We start from the raw sequence: 25,834 nt of genomic DNA on the forward strand, positions 1-25,834 counted from the left end.
CAGGCCCAGGATGATATGTGAGACTACTCGGAGCTTAGTTTCTCCTCCTGGGAGGTGCAAGAGGAAGGTGAAAGGGGAGAATCTTGAACTGACAGGAAAGATTCCCCGAAATTACTGTTAAACCAGAAGTGGCTTGTGTGACAAGATCAAGTTTACAGCACTGAGTGATATAATAAGGGCTCAGGAGGAAGTAAAGGTCAGCCACAGAGAAATAGATCGTGTAACAGCATTGTTCCTATGACTCTGAGACCAGGAACACCCGTGGACCGTGTGTGAACACAGATGGGACATGTGGCTGCTGTTGCTGTGGATACACCTGAAGCCCTGGTCCAAGTACCAAATGGACTCACTCAGACAGCTTTCTTTCATCCATTTGTCCCAAACCCTTCCTGCAATGGAAGTTGACCCTGGAGTCCCAGTAGGATTCAGGGCACACTTCTCTAATTGGGCTGGTTTGGGGGCTGTGGGTGCTGGCAATCCCGTCCCTCCTCAGAGCTCACAGATGGGTCTTCTTCTTAGAAAAATCCAGGTCAGTGGCCCTGGCCCTTTTGCCCCTCCCCGGGGCTATGAGATGCTAGAAATTAGACATGTGAAACCCTAAAAGGATGGAGGCTCTAGTCCTCTCCTGAGCAGGATGCCAGAGGACTGTGAGTTGGTCTGGGTTATGCAGTGGCCTCTGCTCCCAGGGGCTGCTGGCATTGTGCTGGGGTCTACAGCCTTCCTATGACATTCTGTGACTTACAGGAAACCTCAGGCTCCCGGCTCACAAACCTAGAAACCACCTTGAAATTGCACTTCAATACGCTTTTCCCATTTCAGTAAAGAGGACGCAGCTGCCAAACTTCAAGTAAACAGGACATTGTCATCCCTATCCCATAGCTGTGGGCATCCTTTCTTCCTATGAAAGCACCTAGACTTTGGGCAGAACACAAACCTGCAAAGCTGCACAGGTTTGAGAGATGGAAAGCAGAAGGAATGCAGAGCATCTAAGAGAACAAAGCAAAGATGGTTCCACGATGGGCCATGGAGACTGGGGGCGCCTCCTTCGTTTCCAGGGATCCCCATTCAGGGCAAGAGCACACCGAACCAGACAGACCTTTTGCTCCCAAACCCAGCTCAGGACCTCCCAGGCCCTGGTCTGCAGTGGGCCCTGACTCCTGGAAGATGGGCAGTGAGTAAGGAATTCCGTGCAGGGGGTTCTTCCTAACACAGAGAAGCATACAGCCGTTAGCATCCAGGAGGATTAAGGGGGACCTAACCCAGCCTGGGGCATCCGTGAAGGTCCCCAGGAGTGAGCACTATTTAAAAACAAAAGGAAAAGTAGGACGAGGCCTTGGGAATAAAGAAAGTGGCTCAGTGGGTCAGAGCAGTGAGGGGACATGGGTAAACTGAGGCTCTCAGTGCTTTCCAGAGGATGCGGATGGGACAGGCTGCTGGGCAGGACCTGGAAGCAGGAGGCCACGGAAGGCCACCAGAAGGATGGAGGAGCCCATCTGAGGCAACAGAACACAAGGGGAAATGCCTCCAGCTTCCAGAAATAGCCTCATAATTAAGAGGAAAACATTAACGGTGGGTGACCAGACGGTATCAAAACTTGTGCCCACTTTGTTTTTCCTGAGCAATCTTCACTAATTAATTCTTAAAGATTCACACACTGGGATTAAAACACTCAGCTGCAGAAGCCAAACTGATCAATACCCTTCCAGGCTAATGGAGGGGCTGGAGGCAGGGAGCCGGCTCTGGCCCAAGGTGGAACCAAGGGTGCTCCAGGCCCTCAGAGTGCTCCCAAAGGGGTAGGAGGCCACAGGGAGTTCCAGTCATGTTCAGTGAGGAGTGGTGATGCATAAATGCTATCATACCCAGCAGAAGACCTGATGAATCCTCAAGGGGGTCAGAGGTGCTTGGAAGCTGGGAGGAGCTTGAGGCTGTCCTGGCGGGGTGGGCAGTGATGTACAGGAAAGCCTAGGTCAGAGAACCGCCCCCCGTTGGAACACCCAATCAATTCTACACTCACCAGTGGATGGGTTCGCTCCATCTTTGAATGTCTCTGGGGGGGACATGAAACCTGCCTATGCCCCCATGGTGGATGGGAAGGTGTGATGCTTGGAACCAGAACATCTGTGTCCCCTTTCTGCCCTACTCAGCCAGTGGCCATGGGCCCCTCGTGGCTCCCAGCTCAGTGGCCCCTGTGCAGTGGGGCTGACCACAGGAAGCCTGCCTGACCACATAAGGACTGTGACAGCAAGGATCCCCTCACAGGTGGGTGGTATAGACTGAAGTGTGGGCAGGAACCCTCCTCCATGGGCACTTGGCCACTGCTTGACACGGGGTCTTCAGCTTTCTAGAGGGCTGCAGGACAGAGCATATCAGGAGGGGCTCTGGAGAGGCACTCAGTTCAGAAAGGAGAAGGTCCTCCCCACCAAGGGTCTGAGGTCTCTGCTGTTGCCTCTGAGAGACTGTGGGGTCCCAGATGGGGGACGGCCCACCCACTCAACATAGGGGCTTCAGACCAGAGAAAACCTGTCTTCGGGAGCGATCTCAGGGCCCGCCTTTGCAGAGAGAGCAGGGGAGGCTGGAAGCAGTGCAGAATAACTAATTAATGATGGTAAAGTATTGTGGAAGAGGAAAGCGTTGCATAACCGCTAAGTGGTGGGGTTATTATTATTCATGCAATATTCATAGTGTGCTCTTCAGTCTCTGGGAAGCTTCGCTCTGGAGTCCTCGGGGACTTGGTGGAAGGGGGCATGTGCCCAGGGGGCGGGGCTGTGGGATGACAGCTGGCCTAGCCCTCAGGGAAGGGGCCAAGAAGCTGCAGAGGAAACAGCCACACCCAGCCAGTCCAGGGAGCTTGGCAACTCCAAGCCATCTGTCGCCATCATTGGGCTGTACTGTGTGCCGAGGTCTGTGTCAGGCATTTCCACCATAGTTATCTTTTTAAAGGCTGCTTCTAACATTTGCAGAAACCAGGGCACACCACAAATCTAAATATTTAAAGATTAGAGATCAAGCCACACACAGGGCTCAACCCACTTCCTCCAGCAAGGCCCTGCGGTCCACTCTCCAGGGGTCACCTTCTGGAAAGGGAAGCTGAGCCCTGCCTGTGGCCCCAGGGCTAACTCCACACAGCCTCAAGCCAGTTGGCCCTACATTGTCTTCTGCAGTTCAAGCTGTTACAGACAAGTCACCTTGACCACACTCTGACCTCAGGCCACACGCAGTGGGAAAGTCAGCGTGAGTGTGTAATGAGGCCTCAGAAGCCAGCATAGACCCTGCTGGTGAGGTCCCAGACACATCCAGCCTGTCTTTTCTCCTAGGTGGTCTCCTTACTACTAACTCACCTGCTACACAGCTCGGGGAGGTGGTGGGGGCAGCTCTTCTTCCAGGGCTACTAAAATGCCCTCAGGGTAAGACCTGTTTCCTCCCAAGCTCACGCTCCTCCCCCAGCTCACCCCTCCATCCTCCCCGGCTGCACCTCACACTCCTCTGCAGCCCATACTGCCTTCCCATGATCCTCTTGGGCCAACCAGATCTGTCCCTGCTCACGGTGCCTGCAGACTGGCTCCCGGAAGCCAAGCTTCTACTACATGCACTAACCAACTCAAGTGCAGTTGCTGGGCATGAGCTGAGCGGTGACTGGCAAGACCGGATCCCTGACCTGACCGAGGTGACAGTGGGGCAGGGGTGAGATCCCAAACAGGCATGGAAACAGCACTGGGAGAGAGCATCTCTGGGGTCCTGGGGTTGGGGGGCGGGTGGCACATGTCTCACACAACAGAGGCAGTACGAGACTGGACAGGAGACTGGACAGGAACTTGATGGATATTCTTGGGGTTGGGGAGCAGGAGCCTTGGGATGGGCCACATGATAGGCTAGGGAGGCCCAGTGACCACATAAATGCTTGTCAGTCCTGGCAACAGCAGGAAGCTGCTGAAGGGTTTTAGTCAGGCAGAGTATAATCAAATTGCTCTTAGGAAAACTCCTCTTCCAGGAAGCCCTCCTGGATACTCTAGTTTGGCTCAAGGTCTCCTCTCTGTTCCCTCCCTGTTCCTTCATCTCAGCACTTAACATAACCCACTGCAACTGTCCTCTCCATGGACTGTCAACTCCTTCAGGTTGGGGCCTGAAATCATGTACTTTTTGTGTCCTGGCAGAGTCTGGAGAAAATCACTATTTGGTTAACATAAGGGACAGCCCTGATGTCTCTGTGTTCCAGTCCCTTAGTATAGCCCATGGGTCTAGTTCTAGGTCCTTCACCTCAAACCGTGGAAATCAACTCCTTGATGACATGGCCCAGGGATCTGTACAGGTCTCTGAGATGGGTGCAGTCAGGTTCCAGGGAAAAACGCCCCCAGCTGCTCATCTGTTTCATTCAGACAACAGGGAAAGCGCAAGCCCAGTCCATCTTACTGAGAACCATTAGCCGCTTATTTAATGGAATCAAATTTAATAAAAGGAGCAGTTCAAGCAATTCTGGTGGATAAATGAGGGTCTGGGTGTGACAGAGATGCTTACATGACTTTACAGAGGAAGCATGCATGGTTTAATTTGAGAGCAAGTGAAGAAGTCTGCTGATCAGTGTGTTAGCCAGGTCAGCAACAGCTCTGAGCCTCTCGGCTGTGGCTCCCACCCAGGGTGCAAGGAACAGGGGAATATTCCTATAGACAGACACTCTGCTGAGGTCGCTCCTCCTGCCTTCACCTCACAGGGTACTTCCCTTCAGGAGTCTCTAGAATCAGGGATGTGTGTCTGAGAGATTGGAAACAAAGAGTAGTGAAAATTACTGAAACAAAAACCTGGTTCTCTGAAAAGATCGATCAAACTGACAAACCTCTAGCAAGACTGACAAAGGAAAAAAGAGAGAATATACCAACTACCAATAGCAGAAATGAAACAGGGAATCATATAGATCTTTCAGACCTTAGAAGGTTAATAAGAGAATACCATGAAAAACTCTACACATAAAATCCTGATGACTTGGATAAAATGAACCAAATCCTCAAAAAGTACAAATATCACAACTCAACCAAATGAAATAGGATGTATAGCCTTGTAGATATTAAGGAAATTAAATTCATAATCTACAAATTCCAAGAAATCTGCAAGCAAGACCAATTTCATGAGAGAATTCTAGCAAATGTTTGAAGAAAATGTTCACACCAATTCTGCACAGTTCCGTCCAAAAAATGGAAAGGAAACACTTCCTAACTGATTTTATGAAGCCAGCATTACTATGACATTAAAACCAGAGAAAATTAAATGTAAAAAAAAACTGCAAACCAGTATCCCTTATGAATATAGATTCAAAATATTATCAAATAGAATTCAGCAAGATAAAAGAGTTATACATCATGACCATATGGAGTCTATTTAAGGATGCAAGACTGGTTTGATATTCAAAAATCCATCAGTGTAATCCACCATAATTACAAGCTAATGAAGGAAAAATTGCCTACTATATAAAGTGATGCAGGAAAAGCATTTGACAAAATTCTACATCCATTCATGATAAAAACTCTCAGAAACTAGGAATAGAGGAAAATTCCTTCAACTTGATAAATAATTTCTACCCCAATCCCTACAGCTAATATTATATTGAATTCTTAATGGTGAAAAATGAGATATTTTTCTATTAAGATAGAGAATATGCCTGTTAACATACTACTAGAAGTTCCTGCCAATCTAATAAAGCAAGAAAAGGAAATATAAGGCATACTTTTCAGAAAAAATTAAACTGTCCCTGCAGATGATATTATGGTCTATGTAGGAAAATCTAAAAATTAAATCCTAGAACTAATAAGTCAATTCAGCAAGGGGGCAGGATAAAAGATGGACATACACAAATCAATTATATTTCTATATACTAATAACTACACATAGAAAGAGGAAATTTAAATACCATACAATTTATAATCACTCAAAAAATACTTAGGTGCAAGTCTGGTAATATATATACAATGTCTAATATGTTAAACATTCCACAATGCTGAAAGAATCCTAAATAATTAGTAATACATACTGACTTCATGAAAAACTCAACATAATAAAGATGCCAGACTCCTCAAGTTAATCTACAGATTTAATGTAATTTCTATCAAAATTCCAGAAAGATTTTGGTTGATATAGATAAGATTATTCTAATATTTACATAGAAAGGTAAAGGAACTATACTTGCTAAAATTTTTTTTGAAAAGGAAGAGTAAAGTAGGAATGATCACTCTACCATTTTGGAACCTGTATACTTACAGAAATCAGTACTGTGTGGTACTGGCAGAGGGACAGACACGTACATCAGTGGAAAAGAGAAGGTAACACAGAAATATTTCACACAAGTACGACCAACAGATTTTTGAGGAGCAAGCAAAATCAGTTCAGTAGAGGGACAATCTTTGCGTCAACCAATGGTGCTGGAGCAACTGGATATCCATAAGAGGGAAAGAGGGAGGCAGGGAGGGAGCGGAAAGAAAGAAGAGTAGAGAAGAAAGATAGAAAGGAAGAAAAAGAAAAAAATTACCTTGACTTAAATTCTCAAATGAATTCAAAATGGATCATAGATTTAAACATGAAATATAAAATTACATAACTTTTAAAAGAAAATGTAAGATAAAATTTTTGAGATTTAGGGCTTGGTGAAAACTCAGCCATCAAAAGCATGATACATTTTAAAAAAAATCAGTAAATTAGGCAGTTAAAATTAAGTTCAGTTCAGTTCAGTCGCTCAGTGGTGTCCGACTCTCCGCGACCCCGTGAATCACAGCACGCCAGGCCTCCCTGTCCATCACCAACTCCCGGAGTACACTCAAACTCATGTCCACAGAGTCGGTGATGCCATCCAGCCATCTCATTCTCGGTCGTCCCCTTCTCCTCCCACCCCCAACCCTTCCCAGCATCAGAGTCTTTTCCAGTGAGTCAACTCGTCGCATGAGGTGGCCAAAGTATTGCAGTTTCAGCTTTAGCATCAGTCCTTCCAATGAACACCTAGGATCCATCTCCCTTAGAATGGACTGGTTGGATCTCCTTGTGGTACAAGGGACTCTCAAGAGTCTTCTCCAACACCACAGTTCAAAAGCATCAATTCTTCGGATTTTATGAAAGACCCTGTGACAAGGATGAAGAGACAAGCTAGTAGCTGAGAGAAACTACTTGCAGATTACATATTTGACAAAGAACTCCAATCCCAAATATATTAAGAACTCTCAAGATTCTACAGTTAAAAAAAAAGCAGTCAAATTAGAAAATGGATAAAAATCATAAAGAGAATTCTTACCATATCAGGAAATTTCTCCTTGCCTTCCTGGGGTCCTAGCCCCTTCCTTTACCCTCCACTGACTTTCTGAGAAAGACTCTAGTGCATATTTTCTTTTGTTATATTTATGATCATTTGTCACATAGTCATGGAGAAGGCAATGGCACCCCACTCCAGTACTCTTGCCTGGAAAATCCCATGGACCAAAGAGCCTGGTGGTCTGCAGTCCATGGGGTCACTGAGAGTCGGACACGACTGAGCAAGTTCACTTTCACTTTCATGCATTGGAGAAGGAAATGGCAACCCTTTCCAAAGTTCTTGCCTGGAGAATCCCAGGGATGGGGAAGCCTGGTGGGCTGCCGTCTATGGGGTCGCACAGAGTCGGACACGACTGAAGCTTAGCAGCAGGAGCAGCAGTTACATAGTCAAAGAGAACTAATACAGCAGGAATTCTTTCTCACTGGAATGCACACACCACACAATTCTGAACCATTGTCTTGGCAAGAATCTGGAACAGGGGAAAAGCTGTCAGGAAAGATTTTTACAAAGATCTCAGGGAGTAAAAGCCAAGGCATAAAGTGATGACTTTGACTTGTAAGATAAAAACGAATTTAATTCTCTTTACCCCGGCCTTTGCCATCTTTTCATTATAAATTAAGGGGGGAGAAAAGCTTCTGCTCTCTTCAATAACTCTGCCTCTTCCAGTGAAGAATGTTTTAGGCACTGGAACATAATTAAAGTGATATTGTATTTCTTTTATTATCATGATTATAATAATACATAGATTTCAGCAGGTACTTTCCAACAGAATTAAAACGAAGACAGATGGCTGACATTTGGGTGGGAATTTGAGTCTACAGGAATATTTTATACGACAGCTTTCTAAAAAGGAAGGTTCAAACCTCTAATAAAATGCCTAGAAATTTCACTGGATATTTTCAATAGCTCTTCTTAGGGCAATATTTTAACAAAATTTTAAAATATTGATTGGTTGGTAGTTAAGTGGCAAATTATTTAGAATTGTGACAACTATTATCCAAAACCTGGTTGTAAGTCTTCTATCATTATGTCAAAAGTACATCAGCCTCTCTCAGGAACCTGTCCTACACTTCCCAATGTGAAACCCTAAGGATGCAAGATCAGTTACGGAGTTTTCTGATGGGAAATAGACCCTTGGAATCTGATCATTAGAATACTCCCGATTGAGGAATGTTCTATGGAAAAAGGGGACAGAAACCCTCAAACATCAGTATCATAAACGGTGAACAAAATTTGTGGAGGTGTTCCAGATTAAAGAAGGTTAAAGAGACATGGCAATCATACACAACACCAGATCCTTGCCACTGGCTCCTTGCCTGAGACACAGTGAAAGCTGCAAAGATCATCGTGAGGTCCCCTGAAATATTGGACTATGATAGATTACGTGAAAAATTTTGTCAATGCTAACTTTCCTGAAGTTGATAACTGTCCTGTGACTGTAGTTTTATGAGAGACTGTGCATGCTCAGTCGCTCAGTGGTGTGTGTCTGACTCTCTGTGACCCCATGGACTATAGCCCACGAGGCTCCTCTGTCTATGGAATTTTTCAGGGAAGTATGTAAGAGTGAGTTGCCATTTCATACTCCAGGGGATCTTCCTGACCCAGAGACTGAGCCCTCATCTCCTGCATCTCCTGCATTGGCAGGAGGATTCTTTACCACTGAACCATATCTTCAGTTTTTAAAAATACACATTAATGTATTTAGAGTTCTTTTAAAGTGATATATATAAGTTAATCTCCGGAAAAAAATCCATGTGTGTATGCGTCTCTCTCTGTATATATGTATATGTATAAATATATATACTATATAGAATATATATTAATTAATATATATCAATATATATAATATAATATAATATATTGAATATATATAGATTAATATATAATATTATATATATAATAGATATTTTCTGTTTCATAGAAACATAGCTATTATCTATATAAAGATCAATAGAGATTATAAATACAGATATACATATAACCACATTTGTTTTATCATGTGTTCTCCCTATCTACAGAGAGAGAGAGAGATAAAGAGCATATGATAAAGCAAGCGAGGTAATTTGTTAAAGAAATCAGCAAATCGTACAACTGTTCTTTATACTATTCTTATTCTTGTAACTTTTCTTAGTTCAGTTCAGTCGCTCAGTCGTGTCCAACTCTCCCCGACCCCATGAATCACAGCACGCCAGGCCTCCCTGTCCATCACCAACTCCCGGAGTACACTCAAACTCATGTCCACAGAGTCGGTGATGCCATCCAGCCATCTCATTCTCCATCGTCCCCTTCTCCTCCCGCCCCCAACCTTTCCCAGCATCAGAGTCTTTTCCAGTGAGTCAACTCGTCACATGAGGTGGCCAAAGTATTGCAGTTTCAGCTTTAGCATCAGTCCCTCCAATGAACATCCAGGATTGATCTCCTTTAGAATGGACTGGTTGGATCTCCTTGCAGTCCAAAGAACTCTCAAGAGTCTTCTCCAACACCACAGTTCAAAAGCATCGATTCTTCAGCGATCAGCTTTCTTCACAGTCCAACTCTCACATCCATACATGACCACGGGAAAAACCATAGCCTTGACTAGACGGACCTTGGTTGGCAAAGTAATGTCTCTGCTTTTAATATACTATCAAGGTTGGTCATAACTTTCTTTCCAAGGAGTAAGCGTCTTTTAATTTCATGGCTGCAATCAGCATCTGCAGTGATTTTGGAGCCCAAAAAATAAAGTCTGACACTGTTTCCACTGTTTTTCCGTCTATTTCCCATGAAGTGATGGGACCAGATGCCATGATCTTTGTTTTCTGAATGTTGAGCTTCAAGCCAACCTTTTCACTCTCCTCTTTCACTTTCATCAAGAGGCTTCTGAGTTCCTCTTCACTTTCTGCCATAAGGGTAGTGTCATCTGCATATCTGAGGTTATTGATATTTCTCCCGGCAATTTTGATTCCAGCTTGTGCTTCTTCCAGCCCAGCGTTCCTCATGATGTACTCTGCATATAAGTTAAATAAGCAAGGTGACAATATACAATCTTGACGTACACCTTTTCCTATTTGGAACCAGTCTGTTGTTCCATGTACAGTTCTAACTGTTGCTTCCTGACCTGCATACAGGTTTCTCAAGAGGCAGGTCAGGTGGTCTGGGATTCCCATCTCTTTCAGAATGTTCCACAGTTTATTGTGATCGACACAGTCAAAGGCTTTGGCATCAGATCATGAAATTTTCTTAGGTTTGATGTTATTTTTTGAATAAAAAATTGAAAGGATAGTTGGAAAAGTTTTGTCAGTTTTTGCCTGATGACCCATTTTGTATTCTTGCCTGATGGGTCAAAGATATAGTCTTTTGGCATCAAAACACTTCCATTTGAATCCCAGCATTCTCGTTTACCTTGACCTCTGGTAAATTAGCAATAATGCTTTATTTCTCAGTTTCCTCATCTGTGAAGTGGGCATAATGATGCTGCTCGTGAACAGTTCAGACACATATGAGATGAGGATAGAAGTATTGCAAAGTAGAAGAAAAAGGAAAGATGATTAAATAAACAATAGCACAATTAATATTCCATAAAGAAAAAAACTAAAATTAGCCCTTACACAAAAAGAAATTCCAAATAAATTAAAGACCTAATCATGGAAAATTCAACCACTTTAAAGTTTAAAAAAAGATTTCTTAGGTGAGACAGAAAAACAAAACATACAAAAAGGAAAAGACATACATTTGACTGTATCACATTTAGAGACTTCTGCAAAGAATACCACAAATATAAAAGAAAAGCAGTAATACAAGAAAAGCAATAATAAGAGAAAATATTTGCAATGCATGACATAAACAAAAACTTAATATCCAGAAAAAATTACATAAAAAACCAGTAACCAAATAACACTAGCAAGAAGTTTAGAGAAAAAGAAACCTGTCTGATAAGTACATAGAAAATGGTTCTTCACACTAACAATCAGAAACATATAACCTAAACCCTTGTAGGTAAAGTTTCACAGTTCTGGCAAAAAAATTTAGAAATGTGACAATATCAAGTTTTGTTGAATCAGGAGCAGGATAGATAATCCAGACCTCACTGGTGGAGAGCAACTCGGATAAGAGGAGAACCACGCATACAAATGACAGTAACTCCTTTCCAAGCGTGCTCCTAAAGGGGCACTCTGCACATAGGCACGTAGGACCAAGAAAGCTCACTGCAGCTGCAGCTGTCAGGAGAAAAGTTAGCAACAACCTGAACTGGGTCAGTACTGGGATGGACAACGACATTACTGTGTGGTATTTCAACGGACTCGTACAGAGAGTTAAGATGAAGACATGAGTCATAGGCTCAGCATGGGCAGATGACAGAGATGTTACCCATGCTGTGAGGGCATTCAGGTCAACATTTCAACACCTAGAAAACACAGGAAAGAAGCACAGTCGAAGCAGGTGTGCTACTTCCTCTGGAGAGAGAGGGAGGCAAACAAGACAGAGGCAGTGAGACAAAGGGTTTAACTTCATCTCTGACGCCCTGCTTCTTTGATGGATGAGTTCATTTATCCATCTCCTTTTAAACACAGATATCTTTAAAAAAAAAAAATTTTTGAAATATGTTAATTTAGGGTGTTGTGTCCATGAATGTTTGTCACCTTGATCTAAGTTTTAGTTTCAAAATATTTGAGGACTGGTTTTTCAAAAGCTCTCCAACTACTCCTTATGTGGGAAACAGTGGGCCTGGTCTCTCTTCCCTGGCCCCAGGCAAGCCTGGATGTCACCAAGGTGACAAGGTGCAGATGCCACTCTGCCTCACTGGGTCCCTAGAACCCTTCTCATGCACAGTTCTCACATACACCCTGGGATGACCGGCCTGGCCACCTGCCTTCACAGGCCATCTGTTAATCGGTTACACTAGATAATCCTCAGGTCACTTTCACCAGTCTGTAAAGGGAAAGTGCAGTTTGTCTTACCATTTTCAGTAGGTTGGTAGCTATTTTTCTCTTCATAGAAATGTATTTATTGGAATGAAGAATATATATATAAACGTTATGAAATTTTCCAACACCTTGACCTCTGGTAAATTAGAGAAACTAAAAGATGACCCTTAGTCTTATTTCCTAAGAAGAGTTGAAGGATACTTTTAACCATTTGCTATATTTCCTTCCTGTCAATTTTTGGAAAGGTAAGAAAACATGTGCAAAATACGACGACATAACTAGAACTCTGTAACTGTGACTTTGTCTCTTCTCTTCTACCCAGATCAGTTCTGAGAAAGTTAAGTCTTTCATTGAAACTTACTGGATTCATTGGAAATTTTAGAACATAATTGGTTTAGCCGGATTCTGATTGGTAATCATAAGTTTCTGGTTTTCGCTATGATCAGCAGTGCTGAATACCATCCTGCTAAATATTTTAGAGTTTTTGCCCTATTAGGTTATTATGATGAGCTCCTGGAAGTGGAATTTTAGGGTAGAAGGCTCTGATGCTGGGAGGGACTGGGGGCAGGAGGAGAAGGGGACGACAAAGAATGAGATGGCTGGATGGCATCACCGACTCGATGGACATGAGTTTGAGTGAACTCCGGGAGTTGGTGATAGACAGGGAGGCCTGGCATGCTGTGATTCATGGGGTCTCAAAGAGTCGGACACGACTGAGCGACTGAACTGAACTGAACTGACTGAGGCTGTGAACAGTTTACATTTTGCTACAAATTACCAAATTGTGATTACAGAATCTGGTACTCAATAACGAATGGTCCCTTCACCTTAGATACTGGCTACATACTTTAAATATGATAACAGATTGAATTCTCTCAACTGTGGGGTCGGTACTATCTTTATCCCCAAGTTACAGATGAGAAAACTGAGCACAGTGAGGATGAATATCCTACCCATGCTCTCTGGGCTCGTAAAGAGCAGAGCAAGGATTAACACGCAGTGCGTTTAGAGCTGGACGCACAAGGCTAATCACTGCTGTCTTTACTTGTAGTGTTTGAAAGCCCTAAATAGTTGTGATGCTTTGGCCAATTATCACAATGCAAACCTCATCCATAAAACTCAGATGATAGGGGGACTAATTCAGAGTTGTCACGGGGACAGAATAAGCTAATATAAAGTATTGAGCAGAATATATATGACTATGCAGCTTATCAGATGCACTCCAAAATGTTTGACGTTATTATTTCTTTTGCTCCTTGTGAGCATGAGCATTTTAAAGGTTTGTTTCTATTTGTCATTCTTCAGTGAATTGCCTCTTCATATAATTTGCACCTTTTTTTCACGAGGCTCCTTAAATTTAACATTTTCCCTCCCAAGCTTGTGTATCTACATCGGTCCAAAGCAGAAACAAGGGTTCAAACTTGCACTCCCTTCAGTCACTTTTACCAGGCACACCTCCCATGGTATGCCCTGCACATCTTTAGTTCTGGCTGCCTGGGTTTCACCATCCTTTCATTGCCACCGACACTTGTTTCACATGCCATTTCCATGTGTAAACCGGCAGATGCTGAGGCTGCTATCTGTCTGGCATGCTAACTCCCGGAGGTCAAGGACTTTATTCTCTCCTGGGCTTACGGCAAGCTTAGACAAAATCCTGCCCATGAGAATAATTTTGTCCATGTCCAGGATACAGGCTGCTACTCGAGAGGCAGAACATTAAATCGAGACAGACTGCTTGCTCTGAGTCTTGATTCAGTGTAAGTTTTGGCAAAAAGCTTCTTTGTGTAGATGACAGACATCCATTGCCTTTTTAAGAAATAACAGTTGACGTTAAAGAGGATTTTGCAAAAAGTCTCAAGACTCCCCTTTTCTGTTATCTATGCATTTTTCTAACCATCACCCTGTCTTGATCACTATCTCTTTGGGGCTTTTCCTCTCTGTTTCTCTGTCCTGATTTTTCTCCCTCTATACCTCCCTATTTTTCTATTAGTCTCTGCCTCTCTCCCTTCTTTTCTCTTCTGATCACAGGATTAAAAACAACTTTAAAAAACAAATACCTCTGAGTAAATAAGAGCATGCTTTATTGCATAATAAGACTGATTCACCATCAACAATAGAAAAGCATCTACATATCTGTATTTTCTCATTTTACATAATTATTTTCATTTGACTTAATTAAATTTAACTTAATTTTCACACAATCCTAGAAGGTAAACATTATTATTCTCCCTTTTATTGGTTCAGAATCTGAGACTCTAAGAAGCTCTGTTTTGTCAGCAATGGAGCCACAATTTAAAGCTAGATTTGTCTAGGTCCCAACCCCAAAGCTTTTTCTGTCACAGGAAACTTCTCGTCCTCTGCAGTCCCAGAAGCATTTGTCAGCTACAGCTGGAGTGAAACAGACCAAAAGCTTTTCTCACTGTCCCATCAAAGTGAGAAAAGCCATCTGTCCAAAGGGACACATGCATTCTTGAGGGACTGAGCCCCAGTGGGCTAGCAAGCCCCAGTTTCTGACTCACTGAGGCACCCCCACCCCAGCCAAGAAAGGGGAACGTGAGCCCCCTTTCCACACACCACTTACCAAGGAGAAGGAGGAGGACTCTCAGCATTCTTACTGCAGAGAGAATGTTGGTGTTCTGCTCAGGGCTTCTTAAAGGGCAGAAAGGGGGGAATATGTGACCCAAAGCTCTGGGGAACGGGAGCCAAGTCCCACGTGACAGATGGGGAAGGAAGCTGCCACCACAACCCAACACTGCTCAGTTCCTCTCAGCCCTGTCATCCCAGCAAGTGCAGGCAGCCAAGGGGAGCTGGTCCACAATGAGGGCATCTAGGGTGAGAGGGGGGTACTGGGGGGAACAGTACTGATCATTACCCAATATTAGCTCCTATGATATTCCCCACACAAGGGCGACTGGGTGCAGATTCTTCCCCAGAGACCCCAGCTGGTAAGTCTCAGAGAGGGATGTAGGCAAAGCTGGCCTGCCTGGAGGTGTAACTCCTGCAGTAGCCCCCAGCCCCCCAGCCTTGAGGCAAGGACAGGAAGCACCCCCAAGCCCACAGTGTGGCCAGTCACTGTTTTAGAACCACAGACTCCTTTAGGTTCCAGAGGCCTATGGATTTCTTCCCAGAATAACATTTTTAAGTGCCCCAAATAAGGTACTTAGGGATCCTTTCCCAGGTGGTACTAGTGGTAAAAAACCTGCCTGCCAATGCAGGAGACAAAAAAGATACGGGTTCAATCCTTGGGTCAAAAAGATTCCCTAGAGAAGAAAATGGCAATCCACTCCAGTATTCTTGCCTGGGGAATCCCATGGACAGAGGAACCTGACGGGCTATAGTCCATGGGATCACAAAGAGTCAGATATGACTCAGTGATTTAACACATGATTTAGCACATGCATACACACACACACACAAGGATTATAAAAGAAACCAGTTATTTTGAAATACAGTTATCCAAATATCTAGAAAACAGACTTGTGATACAGAAATATATGCGCTTCTTTACCCACACAGTAAATAACAAGGCATAGTATCAAGTGAAATAACTACCACGATCTCGATGCCATGATACTGAAAGATGTCTCTAACAACTGAAATATGGATGGACATATTCACTGCTCCTACTAGTAATAAAATCACCTGTGTGGTAATGGCACTGTGGTTGACTGGCTGCACTTGCATTAGCAGGAAATGCTAAGTTTCCATTAGAGGTTAGAGGACAGAGATGGAATTTTTTTCCCATCCAAGTTCACAGATCCCAGGTCAAGTGTCCAACTTCGGAGGACCCTTGGTTGTTAACACAGACTCAGCCCACAAATTTGGGGTCACATGTTTCTATACTTCTCCTTGACACATACTTAACTATCAAGGCACCAACTCCAGTGTGAAAGAAATGTCTCTTGCAAAAACATAAATCAACCTAATGACAGTTGTAGAGCTCCATTTAAATAAGCGGGCAGAAACTGAACACTTTTTTTCTTGGGATCCCTAGCCAAATCCCTAACACAGCTAACTCAGTGAGCACTTGCACTCTTAGGATGTGAGTTTATTTGACCCCCATCCCAACCCTCTGAGTCAGGTGTTAGCACTGGCCTTCCTTTGATGGAGGAGGGAGCGACATCACTGAGGTGTGTGGTACCCCCAGGTCCACTCAGCTGGGTGTCGAGCCCAAGTCTTTGGCTGGAAGTCTGTGCCTCTCACTCTGCACTGTGCCATCCATCGGTGGGCATCACCCACTGCCAAGGTCCATCTGTCCAGCCAGAGGCCATCAGGTTGCACGGGCAGCCGCTGACACCCACTGACGGGACCCCTTCAGAACAGCTGTGTTTGCTCCTCTGAGTCTCCACATGAGTGGGATAGACCCTTTCTGGGAAATGCAGTTTTCTTCATTTTGGTGCCTTTAAGTTACATCCTTTAACCCAGATACACTTTATTTCATTTTAAACACTTGGACTCAGTCTTCACTTGCACCAGGAAACATATTCTCTCTTGCTTCTCCTAAAACATGTGGACTTTTAAAATCTTTATCCCACTTAATGGAGACATTTGTAGGAGAGATATATCAATTTCCCCTAAGCGAACTAAAGGAAAATGCCAGTGCAGACACAATAATCTATGGGCAGTGGCTGTGGGCTGCAGAAAACACACCAGGGGAGCTTCAGGTGGGCCCAATGTTTCAGGTACACAAAGAGGTCCCAAGCTGATGTGACATCAGACTTTGCAATTTTTTTGGCAACTAATTTTTAAATGCACATGCAGTGTGCATGCTCAGCGCTTCAGTCATCTGTGACTCTGTAACCCCATGGACTGTGGCCCTCCAGGCACCTCTGTCTTGATTTTCCTGTCAAGAATACTGGTGTGGATAGTCATTCTCTTCTCCAGGGGATTTTCCTGACCCAGGGATCGAACCCGTGTCTCCTGTATCTCCTGCATTGCAGGTGAATTCTTTACCGCTGAGCCACTGGGGAAGCCCTCACATGTGGCAAGTCAAACCGAATAGTAGTGTGTAACTTCTGCTCTAGAGTACCTCTCATGATCTCTTCCAGGGCTCAAGCATTCATATTTAAACCCACAAAAGGAAGCTTCTGCAGCAACTTCTTCTTTTTCACCCAGCCACAACTTCCTAAGACCAGAAAATGCAGCATCTGCTACTCACCTGAGCAGAAGAGTGGAAAATAAAGAGACTCAAAACAGTCCATAAGCTGGAATCTGGAAGAACAGCCTGACATCATCTAGCCAGTGGACCTGGGAGTGATTGGAGTCTCAGTGTGGTCTGGTGCTCTCCCAGCCAGAATGGCCTGCCCCACCCCATGCCCCTATAATAAATGCCCAGCTTTTAACCTGAGGCTGCTCTTTCATAGGTGTTCTAGACTGGGAGCCTGTGAGGTCAGGAGCCAGAGCACTGAGCCCCTCACCTAACACAGCATAGGGTCTCAAGAGCTTTTATTGAATAAAGGAATCACTTTACTTTGCTCACACACAGATTCAGCCAGCCCAGCCTCCAGCCTAGAGCACAGTTGTGGACCTCACCTGCAGTAGGGAGGTAACCTGCTCTGCCAACCAAAAGAGAAAGAGCTCTGCAGCTCTGATATTCTGCAGGATCTGTCTCTTCTCCAGCATGGTCCCCTCATGCTCAGGAAGCTTCTGTCGTCTCCCAGCAGCTTAGCACCAGCCACAGTGCGTGCGATTGACACATGTGTCTATGGTATCTGTTGAGCTGCTGCTGCTACTCAGTTGTTTCTGATTCTCTGCAGCCCCATAGACTGTAGCCTGCCAGGCTCCTCTGTCCATGGGATTCTTTAGACAAGAATACTGGAGTGAGTTGCCATTTCCTACTCCAGAGGGTCTTCCCAACCCAGAGATCGAACCTGCATCTCTTGCTTCTCCTGTATTGGCAGGAGGATTCTTCACCAGTAGCACCACCTGCAAAACCCAGTACTAGTCGGGAGAAACTGTCAAATCCACCAAGACTGTGGGAGAATTTGTAAAAAACTAAGTATAGGGAAGATTTTTAATCACATATTGATGTACCACACTTAAATAGAAGGCTGGCCCAAAAAAATAGAAAATTGTCTTTTCAACCATACATACAATATTTACAAAAAAATTCTGAACCAGGAAACCATTCTCAAAATTTTCAAAGAATAGGTGCCAAACAGCCCATATTTCTTACCATGGTGCAACTGAATTAGGTAACAGTGGCCAAAAATACATTAAGTTTCCATGTTTAGAAATTTTAAAATGCATTTCTAAGTAACTGACAAGTCAAAGAATAAGTTACAATGAAAATTAAAAACAGCTAGAACTGAATGATAATGAAAACGTCTTGTATCAGATTTGTGGACTGCAAGTAAAATAATAATTAAAAGGAAATGAGTAGATGTAAATGCTTAGAAAAGAAGGACTTAAAAAAGCATGAGTTACATGAATAAGTCTGGTTATCCAATGCATAGTAATGCAAATATAGTTAACAATACTGTATTCTGTACTTAAAATTTGTTTAGAGGGTAAATCTTAATTGTTCTCAATACACATGCCCACACATACTGAGGGGACAGATATGTTAATTCGCTTGACTGTTATTTCACAATGTATACATACATCAGAACACCAAGTTGTACACTTTAAATGTATCACATTTTTATTTGTTGATTAATACTTTAATGAGGATGGGTGAAAATACTGGGTAATGCTTAAGTTAAGCTGAGAATGTGAAAAAATATGATACAACATTTTTGAAAATAATTTTTATTTTCTGGTGAAGTTGAAGATTTATCATGTGATTCAACAATACTACTCCTGAAGAAATAACCAGATGTACTCTTACACCTGTACATTCAGAGACATAGAAAAGAATATTCACAGAGCCTAATTTGTGATAGCAGAAAATATCTTGAAAGAACTACAAAATCCATCAACAGGAGGGTGGGTAAATAATTCATGATAAATTTTACAATGGAATATTATATAACTATTAATAAATTGGAAAAGACCCTGATGCTAGAAAAAATTGAGGGTAAGAGCAGAAGAGGGTGACAGAAGATGAGATGGTTGGATGGCATCATTGACTCAATGGACTTGAGTTTGAGCAAACTCAGGGAGATAGTGATGGACAGAGAAGCCTGGCATGCTGCAGTTCATGGGGCTACGAAGAGTTGGACATGACTTAACAACTGAAAAACAGCAAATAATAAACGAACTACAGTGACAGAAACAACTTAGATAAAACTCAAAAACATAATGTGTGAGAAAAATTAAATTGCAAAAGATGACAGGCAGAATGATGACATTTTCATGAAGTACAGAAGCAAGCAAAATTAAACAATAAAGAATCCAGAGAACACATACATATTTTTCATTGAATAATATTTTTAAAAATCATTAAAATTATAAACAAAAAGCTCAGGAGATGAGGTATAAGGGAAGGAGTATGAAGGTGGGCAAGAGAGGCAACATTCTAGCTCTTTAATTCCTAGTCAGGTGCATGGGTTATTATGCTTCTGGCTCAGAGGGTATAGCGTCTGCCTCCAATGCGCCGGGTTCGATCCCTGGGTCGGGAAGATCCCCTGGAGAAGGAAATGGCAACCCACTCCAGTATTCTTGCCTGGAGAATCCCATGGACAGAGAAGCCTGGTGGGCTACAGTCCACGGGGTCGCAAAGAGTCAGACACGACTGAGTGACTTCACTTACTTACTTAGTAGGAAGACCACATGCTGAGTTTTGCCCAGATAAGTCCTGGTTTATGTTCATTATCTTTGTGTAGTTATAATAGCATCCCTTTCACTCCCCAAAGTTTGACAAGGACCAAAAGATTTGAATCGTAATTATATAGTCTACTTATTCATAATCCAGAGTTGGTGATGGACAGGGGGGCCTGGCGTGCTGTGATTCATGGGGTCGCAAAGAGTCGGACACGACTGAGCGACTGAACTGACTGAACTGAACAGATGTTAAAGAGAATTTTTTATTTATTAAAGATTGAATAATTAAAATAAATGTAGATACTGGCATAGTTGTTTGATTAGTTTTAAATTATTCCAACCATTCTAATCATAAGCATTTACAGCTTTAAAAGTTTACACAAGTTTTGATCCATTAATCCCACTGTAAGAAACATAGTTTACAGCAAGAATTGAACAAATGTACAAGGATGTATATATAGCTTCCCTGGTGGCTCAGCAGTAAAGCATTTGCCTGCAATGAAAGAGACATGGGTTCGATCCCTGGGTCAGAAAGATCCCCTGGAGAAGGAAATGGCAACCCATTCCACTATTCTTGCTGGGAAATCCCATAGACAGTGGAGCCTAGCAGGCTACAGTCCATGGGGTCGCAAGAGTCAGGCACGACTTAGTGACTAAACCACCACCACCATCCACGAGGATGTATATACAAAAATGTTCACCATAAAATTAATGAAAATTAAAAATAAGAACATGACAAGTAGAAAATAGTAACCAACCTAAACTGGCTCATGTCTTTAATGAAATAGTAAGAGGACAGGAAGGTATATACCAGTAAATGTGTGACTTTACCTTCATCATCTTGCTTGAGTTTCATAAATAAATTGGTGTAGATACCTGTTTCCAAAGAAAGAAGAAAGGTAAAGGTTGTAGGCAAGCATGGTCAGTAGTGCAGCCCTTTGGTTCAAAACCTTTTACAATTAAAGAGTGGTTCAGCTCAATAATAAAAAACCCCAAACAACCCAATCAAAAAATGGGCAGAACACCTAAACAGACATTTCCCCAAAGAAGACATACAGCTGGCGAATAAACACACACACACACACAAAATGCTCAACATTGCTTATTATTAGACAAATGCAAATCAAAACTACAATGAGGTATCACCTCACACTAGTCAGAATGACCATCATCAAAAGAATCTGCAAACAGTACATGCTGGAGAAGATGTGGAGAAAAAGGAGCTCTCTTGCACTGTTGGTGGGACTGTAAATTGATGCAGCCACTATGAAGAACAATAAATGTGGAGATCTCTTTAAAAACTAGGAATAAAACTACCACATGACCCAGCAATCCCAATACATCCATAGATGAATGGACAAAGAAGTAGTGGTACATGTCTACAATGGAATATTACTCGGCCATAAAAAGGAACAAATTTGAGTTAGTTCTAATGAGGTGGATGAACCTAGTGCCTATTATACAGAGTGAAGTAAGTCAGAAATACTGTAATAAGTAAGGATATGTGTACATTTGGGGATAATCCACAGAGAATCTTATATATAAATGTAATCCATAAATCTTAACATACATGTGATGTGGTTTCAATATTATTTTCTGATTATAAAAATTTGGGATCCCTAGTGGTCCAGTGTTTAAGACTCTGTACAAGGACCTCGGTTTAATTCCTGCTCAGGGAACTAAGATCCCACAAATCATGTGGCACAGCCAAAAATATATATATATATATACATATATGTATATTTATGCCTTAACTTACACATGGCTTAATTTCTTCCCCTATCTCTGCATGGCTGTATATAGTTCTGTTACTGATCCAAGAATAAAATTGCAATTCTAAATTTTCTCAAATATGGCCAGGTCATCATAAAAAGGGTAAAATCCATTAAGGTACTAATGTAAAATTCATTATTAAAGTAATCAATCTTGAAAAAATGAAACCCCCAAAACCAAAAAGGAATTTTCATTCTCAAATTCTTTCCAGTGCTTCAAAGAAGCTAAGGAGCTGGGTAAATACCAGTGAGACTTTGAAGAAGCTGTGGACACCATAAAAACCCCTTGGCCCAGGGGCTCCTGGTCAAAGAAACATAGGCATGGCTTGCTAAGAGCCCAGTTCAAAGGGAGTTCTAGGGATAGAGCATCTTTCTCAGGGTGGGCTTTCAACTTTACCCATACTTAGCCATCTGCAAGCTGTATGATAGTTAGGAAACTATGGTGTATACAGTGTTTCCCTCACTGCCAAAAAGAAGAACTTCATTCTCAGCCCGTATCTTTTAGAAGGTTGCAAAAGTTGGCATTTATCAAATTTGAAGACTGGTTAAAAATACAAACAACCCAGATGCCTGTTTCTTAACTTCAATCTTGAGTAAAACACTGTCGGCTATCTGGACATCTTCGGTAATGCAAGAAGCTTAGAGAACACTAGCAAACATCAGAAGTCACCCATTCCGTCTTATTTTCTCAGAAGGAATTAAAATCATTCCTGGCTTCTCAGCCTAGGAAGGAAGCCTCGAGTTATCCACAAATTCTCAATTTGCAGCTAAGATTCTGCCCTGGAATTGCAGGAAATTAGCATAAACACCAGTTTCTTTGGTGTTAAAAGATGTCATCATATAAATCAATTTTGAAAATGGAATATCTCCTTCCTTACACAAACTCAAAGATCTAACTCCATGGGTAATATTTCTGCTAGGATACTGCTTACTAAACAGTAGACTTGAGATGGGGAAAAAGGCAAAGATGTTGGAGGGAGAAACAGTGCTGGGGATAAGCCATGCTTTTTTAAAATTCTTTTAGCTCTATATATTTTTACATGCACATTTTCTGTATACATATTGAACTTCAATAAAAATTTAAACATGCAAGTAGGGATAACTATAAGATAAACACTAACATTAAAAATTTGAAATTCTGCAATATGTTGTCTATTTGTTGTTAAATAAAGATCTATTTTAGAAAGAAATTCATGAAAAGTTGAAAATTAGAAACAAAAAATTTAGCAGACAAATACAAAAAATGGGGTAGTGATTTTAGTATTGAATAAAGCAGAATTTCAGGAGCAAAATCACATAAATGAAAAGATGGATATTACACATATGGTAAAAATGATGAAAGATGTATGATAATCATGCATATCCAAGCATCTAAAAATATAATCTCAAAATATATAAAGGAACAATTGAAAGAATTGCAGAGAAATAAGCAATTATACTTGGAGAATGTCATATATCTATTTTAGAAACTGAGACATCAAATAGACAAAAATAAGCAAGAAGTAAACAGTCTGACGGAGAAGGCAATGGCAAGCCACTCCAGTACTCTTGCCTAGAAAATCGCATGGACAGAGGAGCCTGGTGGGCTGCAGTCCGTGGGGTCGCTACTAGTCAGACACGACTGAGCGACTTCACTTTCACTTTTCACTCTCACACATTGGAGAAGGAAATGGCAACCCACTCCAGTGTTCTTGCCTGGAGAATCCCAGGGACGATGGAGCCTGGTCGGCTGCTGTCTATGGGCTAGCACAGAGTCGGACATGACTGAAGTGACTTAGCAGCAGCAGCAGCAAACAGTCTGAATAAAACAAGTTCATACTAATACATTTACACTCAAAAAAGAAAGAATACAAATTTTGTAGCATATTTCATCTTACATCATATTGGCAAGAAATTAATCATGATCAGACTTAAATGCAAAGAGACTGGGAAATAAAGTCTTTCATCTATGTGCCCTGCATAAAATTTAGGGATTTATTACTAAGGTAGGAAGGAGGGGGGAAAGCCTACATAATACAAAGAAGTAATGAAACACTGATTCTTTACAATTGCTGACACAATAGACCTCTAGCAAGACTTATCAAAGGGGAAAGAGAAATAACATAAAAATAAATAAGATACTATACCAAGGAGTCACACATGACTGAGCAACTGAACTGAACTGATTAAATAATTGAGAGGTTTTAAAAATTTTATAAAGATCTACAAAAGCAAGTTAAAAGCCTCAAAGAATGGACAAAACTTGGTGAAAATATAAAATGCCAAAATTAGCATAAGAAAAACAGACAAATTAAAGGCACCATAGCCATCCAAAAAACTGAGACGTTGATCAAAGACATCCCACCTTTATAAAAACCCATGTTTACATGTGCTTATGAGTTATACCAAATTCTACAGGAACAAACAATTCTTATACAAACTTTTACAGAAAAAAATTGACTAAAATCTGTCCTACTTATTTTAGTAAAAGTTCATATTAATGATGCTAAAATCAGATAAGGACAGTGTTAAAACAAATATTCACATATGAATATAGATAAAAAGACTTTTGTTAAGTATTAACAAATCAACTACTTACTTTTAAAATAAACTAGTAAGTTGTAATGAAATAGAGTTTATTCAAAGAATTCAAGCATGACTTAAAACCAGAAAAATCTATCAATTTAATTCATTGTATTTATTTTTCTTGTTTTTTTTTTCAGTGTGTTTTATCTTTCCATATACCTGGTTGCATTATTGAATCCCTGATATTGCATATGAATATTAGAGAAACAAAATAATAGTAAGTTTAGGATGATATTATATTCCTTCAAGTAGATTTGTATTTCTTTTGACAGTATCTTATGCTTCACTAGCAAAAATTGCAACACTGAATACCATACCAGAGACTGAAATGAATAAAAGTTGGACTTTACTCCTTCTGAGGGACAGTTTATATCTGGTCCACTATTTCTACTAGGAATTAGCCCTTTAGCATCCATACCCAAAACTAGGAGGGTTTCCAAGGGTCCTCTTTCTTAGTAGGTTCTGGTTTTATCCCCTCCAAGTTATTGACTGCTCTACTCCCTTCTCAGCCTCCCAGTCACCTCTTCTGAAATTGAAAGGTGCCTCCAGGAGAAAAAATTGTCAAGTTCCACGCACATTTGGCGTTTCTTCTCCCAGATCTTGTTCTCATACTTCGTTGCCTGTTAGCTCTCTGACAACTTGAAACAGATGTTTTAAAATTTATTTTTTGTCTAGCATTTCCAGTCATTCTTAATAAGAGGAAAGATCTGAATTACTTAGTCTATATTCCCAGAAATCCAAGTCCACCATAGCCCAACTTGTTGCAGTACAAGATAATACTTGTATCTATGGAGATACCTTCAAAACTCCCTATTCACAGAAATTTAAAAAAGAAAAAATAAAGACTGAGCAGATGCATTCCTTGAAATTGCTAATCAGCTGCTAGACTCAAAAGCATCTGGTTAATGATATTAGCCTGAATGGATCACATTACTGAGCCCTTTTAAAATGGAAATTCAGTCCACCATCCCTAAGCAAACTTCTGGTAGTAAAGTCTTCACTTACCTGCAGAAAAATAGGCTAAAGATTCTCAAAGCCAAACATAACTTGAAAGAACTTCCTACACCCTAGGCTCATCTTCTAAATCTTTGCGATGCTTCTGCTCCCAAGAGACCCCAGACTCTGAGCATCTTCTCTTTTAGAGAGAGTCTAGCTGCAGTCCGTGGGATCGCTAAGGGTCGGACACGACTGAGCGACTTCACTTTCACTTTTCACTTTCACTTTTCACTTTCACACATTGGAGAAGGAAATGGCAACCCACTCCAGTGTTCTTGCCTGGAGAATCCCAGGGACGGGGGAGCCTGGTGGGCTTCCGTCTAAGGGGTCACACAGAGTCGGACACGACTGAAGTGACTCAGCAGCAGCAGTGTCAGTCAATACTCACCCAATCCCAGCCTTTCTTGCGTAAGAAAATCTCAGTCCATTCCTCTTCTGGACTCCCTCCCCACCTATCTGTTGCAGTTCAGGATATATACATTTAATTAATTCAGCTTTACCTCCAGCCTGTAAATAGTGAGAGAAGTGTCAGATTTATATGGTGGATAAATAACAAGGGTTTTCCCAGGAGACTCCATCCTGGTGAAAGAGGGTAACTGTAATTTTCAGCT

At 41.8% G+C, this 25,834-nt stretch overlaps 1 protein-coding gene across 4 annotated transcripts in view; it reads right to left on the minus strand.

The window, feature by feature from the left end:
• Positions 1 to 25,422, minus strand: part of TMEM273 (transmembrane protein 273) — a 43,197-nt gene extending 17,775 nt beyond the window's left edge. The window contains exons 1-2 of one of the 4 annotated variants that reach the window (XR_016038753.1): positions 25,233 to 25,422; positions 20,722 to 20,766 (exon numbers count right to left, since the gene is read on the minus strand). Coding sequence is in view for 1 of the 4 variants with exons in the window: in XM_055425263.2 (XP_055281238.1) it covers positions 14,768 to 14,795 (28 nt within the window). In the remaining 3 variants the exon portion in view is untranslated. Of the gene's footprint in view, positions 1 to 14,767; positions 14,878 to 20,721; positions 20,767 to 25,232 lie in introns of those variants that run through there. The other 3 variants (XR_016038752.1, XR_016038754.1, XM_055425263.2) reach the window with 3 other exon arrangements.
• Positions 25,423 to 25,834: the final 412 nt, after the last annotated feature.

Source organism: Moschus berezovskii, chromosome 12 (genome assembly GCF_049115385.1).
Source record: "Moschus berezovskii isolate FMDL1 chromosome 12, NW_MosBer_1.0, whole genome shotgun sequence".
NCBI lineage: Eukaryota > Metazoa > Chordata > Mammalia > Artiodactyla > Moschidae > Moschus > Moschus berezovskii.